Here is a 10,419-nt window from a genome sequence, read left to right as displayed (position 1 = left end):
GATTATGACTAATGACAAAATTCCCCCTTCATGGACTGATGCGAAATTACGGTACTTCCCAAACCCTTTAAAGTCAAGGAGTATTGCCAAAATTATAGACCGATTTTGGTGTTAAATGTTGACTTCAAAATGTTCACCTCAATTATATCAAATAGACTCCAATCATTTGTCCCTGAATTAATAGATGACGATCAAAGTGGGTTTGTTAGGAACAGACAGACGCAAGATAATATTAGAAGAACCCTGCATATTATGCATAAAATACATGAAGATAGTATACAAGCAGCTTTAATCAGTTTAGATGCTGAAAAAGCTTTTGATAGAGTCAATTGGGAATTTTTATATTTAACTTTGGGAAGATTTGGATTCAACTTGAAGTCTATTTAATGCATCAGGTCTATTTATAACAAACCTACAGCTAGAGTAAAAGTCAATGGCTCTCTGTCAGAAAGATTTGTCTTGGAGAGAGGAACCAGACAGGGCTGCTACCTCAGCCCCACGCTGTTTGCCCTATATATCGAGCCATTAGCCCAGATGATCAGACAAGACAGTTCAATAAAAGGTATAGAAATTAATAAACAAGAACATGTAATAAGTTTGTTTGCGGATGACATTATGATTTATGTAAAAAACCCAGGGAATTCATTTAAGCAGCTTACACAAACTGTTGAAAGATTTGGTTGTTATTCAGGTTACAAAGTCGATACACATAAAACCCAAATCCTAATGTTTAACTCCAAACCAAGAACTTAGGGAATGGCAGATAAACTGGTAAGCAAAATTAATCAAATATTTTGGCATAAATATAACTAAAGCTCTTTCAAAATGATATAGTAGTAACTATGAGCACATTGACAAAAATATAAGGGGAGATATTGACAGATGGTTCACTTACCCACTGGGACAGGATAAATGTGGTAAAAATGAACATCCTACCACATCTGCTATATTTGTTTCTATCTTTACCTGTAGATATATCAAAAGACCAATTTCTTAAATGGGATAGGTGCATATCAAGATTTGTATGGGAAGGTAAACGGCCCAGAATTTGTATGCCACACTGCAATTATCTAAGGACGGGGGAGGATTGGCACTCCCAAATCTAAAAGAATATTTTCGTGCTGCGCAGCTGTGTCAATTAATCTACTGGTGTGATGAGGGACACTGTATGTCGATGGAAAGATATTGAAATGTCTACAGTGAAATACCCAATTCAAATAAGTATTGGGGAAACCGAGACCCCCACTTATGTAAAAGATGAGCATAATTTCAACCCAATAATATCCTTTACTTTAGACATATGGTATTCCACAGTTAAACAATTAAAAATAGGAAGGGAAATTGGACTATTAAAATGGATTGCATTTGATGATAAATTTGAAAACATGATGTTAGATTTGAACATGGGCAGAAAAAGGAATTACAGTCATATGTACAACCATTAAAAGAGGTGAAATGAAAAGCTTTCAAGAACTAAAGAATACACATGGACTTATTTAGATATCTTTCTTTTTGTTTGTTTTTGTTAATGTCTTGTTGATATTATTTTTCTATTTCACTCCACATTACTGTATGATGGATATTGTTTTGCATGAAAACATCAGGTTATTTTCTTTTTCCGTAGCCTCTTACCTTGGGCTACAGGACATTTCAGTAAAAAAAAAACATTTCTCCTGGTGCTGCGCCTGCCAGCTGACCCGTATATTATATGTACGAGTAGACCGACGCTCACTTCCTCTGAACTAATGCGCGTTCCCGTCGGGGGCAGTCGTTTTTCGGCAAGCAGTCTCTTTTCGGCACTACACCGGGACCGTTTCCCTGTAAAGGGACAGCCCTTATTTTTCACTGCAGGTGAAATAAACAGAAACTATGACACAACTGTTGGAGGTGAATGCACACGAGGATGCTCATGCATTTGTTCCTCCAATTCAACTGTAGATGGCACAACTTCATATGAACTAGTGGGTGAGCAACCACAACCTGGTAACCCTGGAAGAGTTTAAAGAGACCAGGTTATTTCATCTTCCACCTTTTGATATTGTGTTCTGATCTTTGAAGTGTGCTGCTGCTGCACAAAGAAAGAATGCAAGAAATTGCAAAGAATATCCTTGATCTTAGTGGAACTAACCTGGTTAAATAAAGGTTGAATAAAATAAAAATAAATCATGGCTTTTTTTATTTCTAATTATAATTTAAAATCATGATTTATACAGCAATATTTTGACTGGAACGGATCCATCTTGGACTGGAATTACAAATAACACGCGTAGTCATAATAATGTGAATGCATAGAAATAAAATGGGCTAGAAAGTGATTTTGGAACTTTTGAAAATTTCACTTTTTTAAATGAGCTATGAAATTGAAATACACACACACACACACACACACACACACACACTCACACACACTCTTTGTGAGTTTGTCATTGATTATCCCTTAACATGGCATGGCTTGGCATGCTTGTCATAATTTGGTCCTGGGGGAGTATAATTGAGGGCCCCTGCTGGCTTACAGTCTCCAAACCTCAGATGCAGGTGCATCACCTCCAGTGACTTGGACCAAAAGAGCACAAGTCAGTGGAGTAGTTTTCCATCCAAGATTGTATGGATTTTATATTTAATTGTGATTTAGTGGCATAATGAATGTTTCCGACTGTGCAGTCATTTCACTGGTATTTGTCCAGCTGCAGATAAAGCTTTGGCATCAGAGGATTCACTTGTGCATTTACTTGCATACATGTTCAGTAAAGCTCCTACTCCACCCCCGCCCCGTCCACGCAGCCCCTCCCCAAACTGCAGCGACATCCCACTGTCGGCGCACACCAACTTCCCTCTCTTCTCATCACTCTCGACAGACTGGACGCACAATCTCACGCTCCGGGAATGGGATCTGTACTTGGTTCAAAGAAAAACTTCCAGTTCTTTCGAGTTTTCGCTCTGCAGAGGCTACTCTTTAAACTACAGGGATAGTTGTCACTGCAGAGTGACCGCAGCAAAGAGCCATTAGCTGACCAATGTTCTCCCAAGACGCATCAGGTTTTCTGATTGTCATTGAGTTTTGGATGCTATAGGAACCAGCACAGCACAGAAGTTGCCTCTGCTCAGGCTGATTATGCAGACATCCTTGCGTTTTCACACAAGAGTTATTACGAGGCGTGCGTAAAGTACTTATGCGTAAAGCTGGAGCTTTTGCGCACGTGCCAATTAGTTCAAGAGGGCAGCCTGGATAAGAAAGCGTAGATAACCGTTAAATATTCAATCTCTCACAAGTGTTAATGACAGCCATGGCAAAATGGTTCAGAGATTTCCCCATCAACCTCAAGAACGGAAATGAAAGAGTCCGCTCGGCCTCCGAATCCGGTCCACAAACTCGACCCAAACCCACGTTTTCGCGAGACAGTTTGAAAGCAAATCAGCGAAAGGATGGAGGGGTCGGGGGGTTGTTAGCGGGGAGAAATAGGAAAAATTCGGCTACAGAACTGGGTCGCAGTAACGCTGGGACCGTCTGGGACAGTCTCACAAGTGGAAAAAGTCGCAAGAATTCCAAGATCGAGACTGGGACACCCGATGAGAACCGCCAGGTAAGGACCACCAGTCTGGCGCAAGCGTACATCAGCAGGATGATCAAAGTGGACAAACACGACAAGACCCCCAAACTCAACGGGATAAGTGAACAGAAGGTGCCTGACAACGACAAGGGAAGATCTGATATCAAGACAACAGTGAGTAACTTAATGTAAACTTAATTCTGACTGACTTTTTAAATCTGCTGTTTGTTTAGAAGTGTTACGAGCATACAGATTAAAAGTCAGTACAATTACTGTGGGAAAAAAGAAAGAAAAAAAAAGTCATCTACTGTGGGCTTGAGGTCAGTGGCTGTCTTTGTATTTCCCTCCCCACCTCAGTTCATGTCCATGTATTCAGTTTCCATCACTCTCTAAGAATACAATGAAGTTTTACTACATTGTCTCAGATCAAACAGGCAAACACAATGTGCTGACCTCTTTGCACAAGTATTTCCGTTTGTCCCTCCATTACTTGTCACTCAGTCATGGACACCACACACACACACACACACACACACACACACACACACAGTGTGTATCAGATCCCTGTCCCCTGTCGCCTCTGATGACTCCAGGTAACATGTGAATAGGTACAGCCCAGTATTGTGCTTTGTAGCTTTGTAAATGGTGTATTCTTCCTCTCACAGCTGATTATTCTCGAGGACTATGCAGATCCTTTTGATGCAGAGAAAACTAAGGAGCAGAGAGAGGCTGAGCGAGCAGGGATGAATGACGGCTACATGGAGCCTTATGATGCCCAGGTCATCATCACAGGTGAGATTTAGTGTCATTAGAGTTACAAGGATTCTCCAAAACCTTTGCAAGAGGACATTACTAACCTCCACTAACCTCAAGGCATCTCAACTGCATATCCTAATGATGATGCCAAGAAAGGAACTGTTTCTCTTCACAGAAGCAGTAAAGTGCAGCAGCAAATCTTGAAATATTAGTGTTTGTCCACTAACAACATCTCAAAATCTAAGTCACGATTCATAAAAGTCACAGCTGAGTTTCTCTGCACTCACACAGCCTGGTGTTTCTGCTGAAGGGCTGTTTTAAAGGGATGTAAAGACGAATTAGACCCTCGGTCTCTATTCCAACTTCCCTCCCTGCTGGCGGTTGCTATAGTAACAGTGTTGTGCAGGGACAATGGGCGCAGCTTCCTCTTCCAGCTTCCTGTCTCCTGTCTCTGTTTCCTTTGCCCCATTCTCTTGATAGGAACTTGGCCCTGGTGCCCCCCTCTCCACACACAGCCAGACATCCACATAATACTTTATGGTGCCGTAAATCAAAAGACCCCCCCCCACCACCACCACCCTTCCCAAAACCTACAGACCCCTGGACTCCCCTAACCCACTGCCCCTCACCCAATCACTTCCCAGCAGTCAGGAAGTGGCCGGGCCGGCGAGCCAATCAGCATCTGTGTTGACCTTTGCTTCCTGTAGTTCCATTGTTTGGCCACACAATGGTGCAGACACACAGGCTACCTGTCGAACAGCATGGAAGCACAACAAGAACAATTCCTTGAAAAAGCAATGCAATGCCATAAGAAACACAATGTACAGTACACTGTTTCCTGTGTGAGTATCACATTTCTGTCAATAAAATGTGCTGAATAAGCATGACATGTCAACAACTAGACAGCCTTACCATTATTTAGTAACACTGAATATCATTCATCCCACTCTGATGCAGGCATGCCATGCAATTTAACCATGGGATACAAATGAAAGTTTCTATTTTAACATCAATATTTTCCTCTCTAGCCTTGACTCTACTCAAAGTGCTGTTCATATGCACATTCATACAGTCCAGCTGCTGCAAATAGCACATTTGCCTGTCACACATGGACTCATCCAGTACACATTTTAAGATAAGGCAGTTATTTTGTATGTACATGTCTGAAGATAAGTAGATTTGTTTTGGTAAGTGAAATGAAACTTGTAAGAAACTAGAAAGCAGTGCTACTAGAAGACAAAAATTAAGCTGAGAATTGCTGCGAGAGGTTGTCTGTCTCTGTATGTGTCCCTGTGATGGACTGACCACCTGTCCGGGATTCTTCAATTGCAGTTGAAGGACAAATGTGAATGTTAGGTATTACATTAAAAAAGGGAGATGTTTCTAGAAAAGGAATTTTAAAAGGCCCACTGTGTAAGAAGTGGTGATGTCTAATAGTGAGACCTTCCCTTTTCCATGCTAGTCAGGAAACTGCAGTGGCCTTTGTATATCAGAGGGGGTGTAAACACTCTTTCACAACTCTCTCCACTCTCTCTGCTGTTTCCTCCTTCTTCATTTCTGATTTGTGGTTTGGAGATTCCCATAATTTAAGTAGTAATCTTTGGCTTAAGGGAAAATCAACTGTCTTTGTCTTTTTAGATCACCTCTGTAAAAGCAAGAAAGTTGAAGGCTGTTCTAAGACCATCCAAAGAAACTGGATGCTTTTGATTTCAATGTATCGTCGTGTAAATGTTACACCCTGGACCTTTAAGAGACAGTGTTGTGGTTCCTCACAGGTGGAGATACAAGGCTTTTTTTTATTAAATAAGGAAAAATGATATGAACACCTAATCACGTGACCATTCTTCTGCCGCAGAGGTTCGTAGACGTGGCTCCAAAGACCTCCTGAAAGTGTGTGTTCTGCTGGACCGTGGCCACAAAGAGGAAAAGGGAGAAGAGAGCAAACCTGCGCCCCCAAATATCTATGACACACCATACGAGGGTGGACTGGACGGAGCTAGCGACGGTGTGTGGATCCCCGTCACACGACCAGAGTCTGACGTCCGTCCCGCTGGAGAGTACGAGCTGCCCTGGGAGTGGAGAAAGGAGGACATTGTTAGAGCACTGTCAGGTATGGACATGGGGTGGAGGGGTGATGGGAGGGGTGGGTGTGGGGGTTAAGGGTGTGGAGGAAGGATACCATGAGTTTTATTTGCACAGTACTGCCACAACAATTTTGTGTTTGGCTTAAAGAGGAAACAAAACAATCCTGCTGAATCAATTTCCAGAGATGTGTTTACGTTTGTAGCCCTGGTTCTCTTTGATAGAATTTTGTTATGAAAGGTTGATATTGTCTCTCCTGCTTCCTTCAGCTCAGTTTGAGGCAGTGGATTGTTCTCCCAGTAAAGAGAACAGTTCAAACTCCAGCCGCCAGCAACAGCAACAGCAGCAGCAGCAGCAGCAGCAGCAGCCGCAGCCACAGCCGCAGCAGACCTTGAGACAGAAGAACTGGAACCATAAAACACTTGTCTCCTCCACTTCATCCTCCTCCTCCTCTGCCTCCTTCCCCTCCTCTCCTATTCTCAAGCTTTCCCCCCTCACACCCACATCTCCCTCCTTCCCCACACTGAAACTCTCACCCTCGTCCAGCCCTATCAGACTTTCCCCTCCGTCCCCGACTTCCATTGGTGCCCCACTGGATGGGGATGAAGCTAAAGTGGACCCCAGTTTGGCCCTGGAGAAGCAGAGGTAAGGTGGGAGAAGGGAACGTTGTTGACACGTAGAACACATTGAGAGAGATTATATTTGCCAAAATTAGTAAAACTAAAACAGGAAACATTTGGTAAACGTGCAAATAACAAATCAAAGTATGGACTTGGCTGTAAAAGGCACAAATGGCATATATACAATAAAGATGATAAATTGTCTCCAAATACAGTATGTAGGAAAGACTTAGAAAGAGTTAAACTCACAACTTTGAATGTTAGTTTAATTTTGATTAATTACATTTCATCAATTACACATATTTGCTAATACTTCCTCCATTTCAAAGTGTTAACTTAAACATAGAAAAGGCTTTATCATCCTCCACCACAGCTTTGAACTGGATTCGAGGATTGGGGGAATTAAAGATAAGATATTTAGTCATCGTCAACTCATGTCTGCATTTTATTTGTACTTTTTAACTAACAACACATTCTTTTTCTCTTCTTTTTGCTTTTTGCTTATCTATGTGAACAGTTCCCTCACTACTGTTTTGGCCCCTAATAAATACATATGCGTTAAAGTTGGTAAGATTGTCTTTACCATCTGATCAGTCTCACAGAACCGATACTGCGTGTCCCCTTGGCCAAGTTTGCAGTTGGCACTGCAAACTTTTTTAAGTGAAATTGGGTTTTTAATCACTGCAGGCATGGGCCAGCAGCCGCACTTAAAGATATAATGTTTAAGTGTGGCATTCAAATATCTAAACACATGAGACGGGTGTTATTTATTCAGTTGCTTACTACACTTACATTAGCCAAAATGTTTACAACACTCTTTAAATCCACAGAAATCCATCATCTGCTTTAGTGTCTTGCTTGTTCTAGCCCCCCCACACACACACACGCTAATGTTCCAACGGTGTGTGTGTCTGTGTGTGTGTTCATGGTACATAAGCATTGAAGGAGGGTGCAAGACAGGATGGATTCATTTTTGATTTTTAACAATGAAGCTTATTATGTGGCCGTCTCTTCAGATGGAACACCTGATAGGTGTCCCTCAAAACCAGCACACACAGCCACATTCACATTGGATGTCCATATTTGTCTCTTTGCCCTCTCAATTTCACCCTTCACACTGTTAACTCAGTCAACCTGCGTCTCTGGATTCTGACGCGTTTGTCTCAGCCTGTTTCGTTCTTCCTGTCACTCTCTTTGTCTTCTTCTCTCACCATCACTGCTTATCATGAACTTGACGTGCGACTCATCTCCATATGTCAGTGTGCTATATGTCAATGATCTCCTGTCTGTCTGTCTGTGCCCGCCCCCCCACCCCCATCCTCCTCCTCTTACTCCTCTGTGTCCCCCATCTCTCCAAGCTGGTACCATGGCAGTGTGAGTCGACAGCAGGCTGAGGCTCAGCTGCAGCGCTGCAGGGAAGCCAGCTTCCTGGTGAGAGACAGCGAATCAGGAACCAGCAAATACTCCATCGCTTTGAAGTGAGTGTTGGCAAGTGTGTATCATTTGTGTTGTTGTAGCACAGAATATGTATATATGTGTATATATATATATATATATATATATATATTCTGCAACATATATGAATTTGTTTGTTTTGCTGCATTGCAGACCGCCATTCGACATGAAAATGACTTTTTTTGTAGGTATAACGTTTCTACATGCATTCGGAATAAATGTGTGTTTTTATATACAGTACAGTCTATGTAAAAGTGTGTTGTGCACTCATTCAATTAAGAGTCTACATCATTAACCCCATATACTCATCCACTGAACTGCCTCATTTAGGGAGCGACAGATAAGAGAACCATATTTAATTTTCAGCATCTTATAGCGCTTAACTCTTGTGCCAATTGTTGTTGTTGTATGTTGCACTTTCTTTCCTTATTCTGTGTCTTTCTCTCTTCCCCCGTTGTCTCTATTTCACTCCCATTTCCTTTAGGACCAGTCAGAGCTGTGTGCACATCATTGTGGCCCAGACTAAGAGCAGCAAGGGCTTGGGCTACACCGCTGAATCAGAGCAGTTGCGTCTTCTCCAGTATTCCTGAGCTGGTCCACCACTACTGCACACACAGGCTGCCATTCACTGGAGCTGAGCACATGACCCTGCAGCATCCTGTGCTCAGGACACACTGAACACGTGTAAAGGACAAACACAAAAACACACACACAACACATTTTTGCACGGACGCACACAAACTTAAACCTACATGTGTACAGATACATGTGTACTGAATTGGATTTCCACGTGCAATGCTTTACTAAGTTTGTTGGGGCTTCCAAGCGCTACCTAGTGGCCATAAGTAGGCACTTCAGTAAACACTGATGACACTGCTGTAGTGCTGACTCTTTCACATGCGCACACACACACACACACACACACGCAGTCTCTTCTTCCACTGCACCATTGTTTTGTGTGTCGGCTCATGCCGAGCTCATTGATCTGCGCATTACCTGCAACAATGCACATGACGTGCTTTACTTACTCGTGCCAGTAGGATTATTTGAAACAAACGGAGAGGCTAATAACTTCTTCATGAGCTGCCCCTAACGCAGAGGTGCTGACATCATTACTTAGCATCATCGATTAATACACGCGATTGGAGTATATTCATTCATCCATCTGACGTGTCAATCAGCTTATTGATCTATCCTGGAAACCAGGCTGATTTTCCGTCTTTACCACTCTGTCCGTCAAGAGAAAGCCTTGTATTGATTAGATGATTAGAACTTGTGTAGAGGGAGGGGTCATGTGACATAATGGTATAAAGACAACAAAATAGTTTGACTGTGGCCCATTTACTGGCCTTCACTGTATTTAGAATGTATGTTTATTTTAAAGATATCATGTTGTGAATGGACCCAAAAATGTACCTATTGTAAGCATTAATGACGTAAGTTTGTGACTGAACGTTCGCACGGTGATGTTGGTTGTGTATTATTGTTGTAAAACATTTATTCAGTAAATAAACCTCTATTAATAAACATTCATATTCATGGAAGACAAGCAGTGTTATTAATATACATAACAGCATGCAAAAAGTCAAAGCTGAGCCCAAAGACAAAAGGCACTGGAACAGAAATGAGAAGCTAAACCAGAGTGAATGTGTCTGCTTTTCTCTCGTAGCTGTAAAACTCATTGACCTGTGTGTGAAATCAATTATAGCTTCACATGCACTCACACATTTGCTGTCAACAAATCCTGACAAACCTTGAACACACTTAGAAAACGCACAGTCTGTGCACAAATGGCGTATATTCACACAACCTAAAGAGAATATAATATATTATATATATAGTATATAATATTCAAATCTCTCACACACAGACACACAGACACTCTTCATGCAAAAGGACAGGGGAAGTGTTGTCCTTACAATAATGCATGGATGTCTAACCAGTAAACACCAGTGTTT

The 10,419-nt window shown here is 41.9% G+C and overlaps 1 protein-coding gene across 1 annotated transcript; it reads left to right on the top strand.

Moving 5' to 3' along the window:
* The first annotated feature begins 2,846 nt into the window (after positions 1-2,846).
* she (Src homology 2 domain containing E) lies at positions 2,847-10,000 on the top strand. Its single transcript, XM_058648639.1, is given in 7 exon segments — positions 2,847-3,722; positions 4,214-4,340; positions 6,160-6,414; positions 6,656-7,031; positions 8,365-8,484; positions 8,946-9,012; positions 9,014-10,000. Coding segments are annotated over 7 exon segments (1,518 nt in total). The 5' UTR covers positions 2,847-3,275; the 3' UTR covers positions 9,140-10,000.
* The last annotated feature ends 419 nt before the right edge of the window (positions 10,001-10,419 follow it).

Source organism: Solea solea, chromosome 13 (assembly GCF_958295425.1).
Source record: "Solea solea chromosome 13, fSolSol10.1, whole genome shotgun sequence".
Lineage (NCBI taxonomy): Eukaryota > Metazoa > Chordata > Actinopteri > Pleuronectiformes > Soleidae > Solea > Solea solea.
This window is presented reverse-complemented; position numbering and strand designations above follow the sequence as displayed.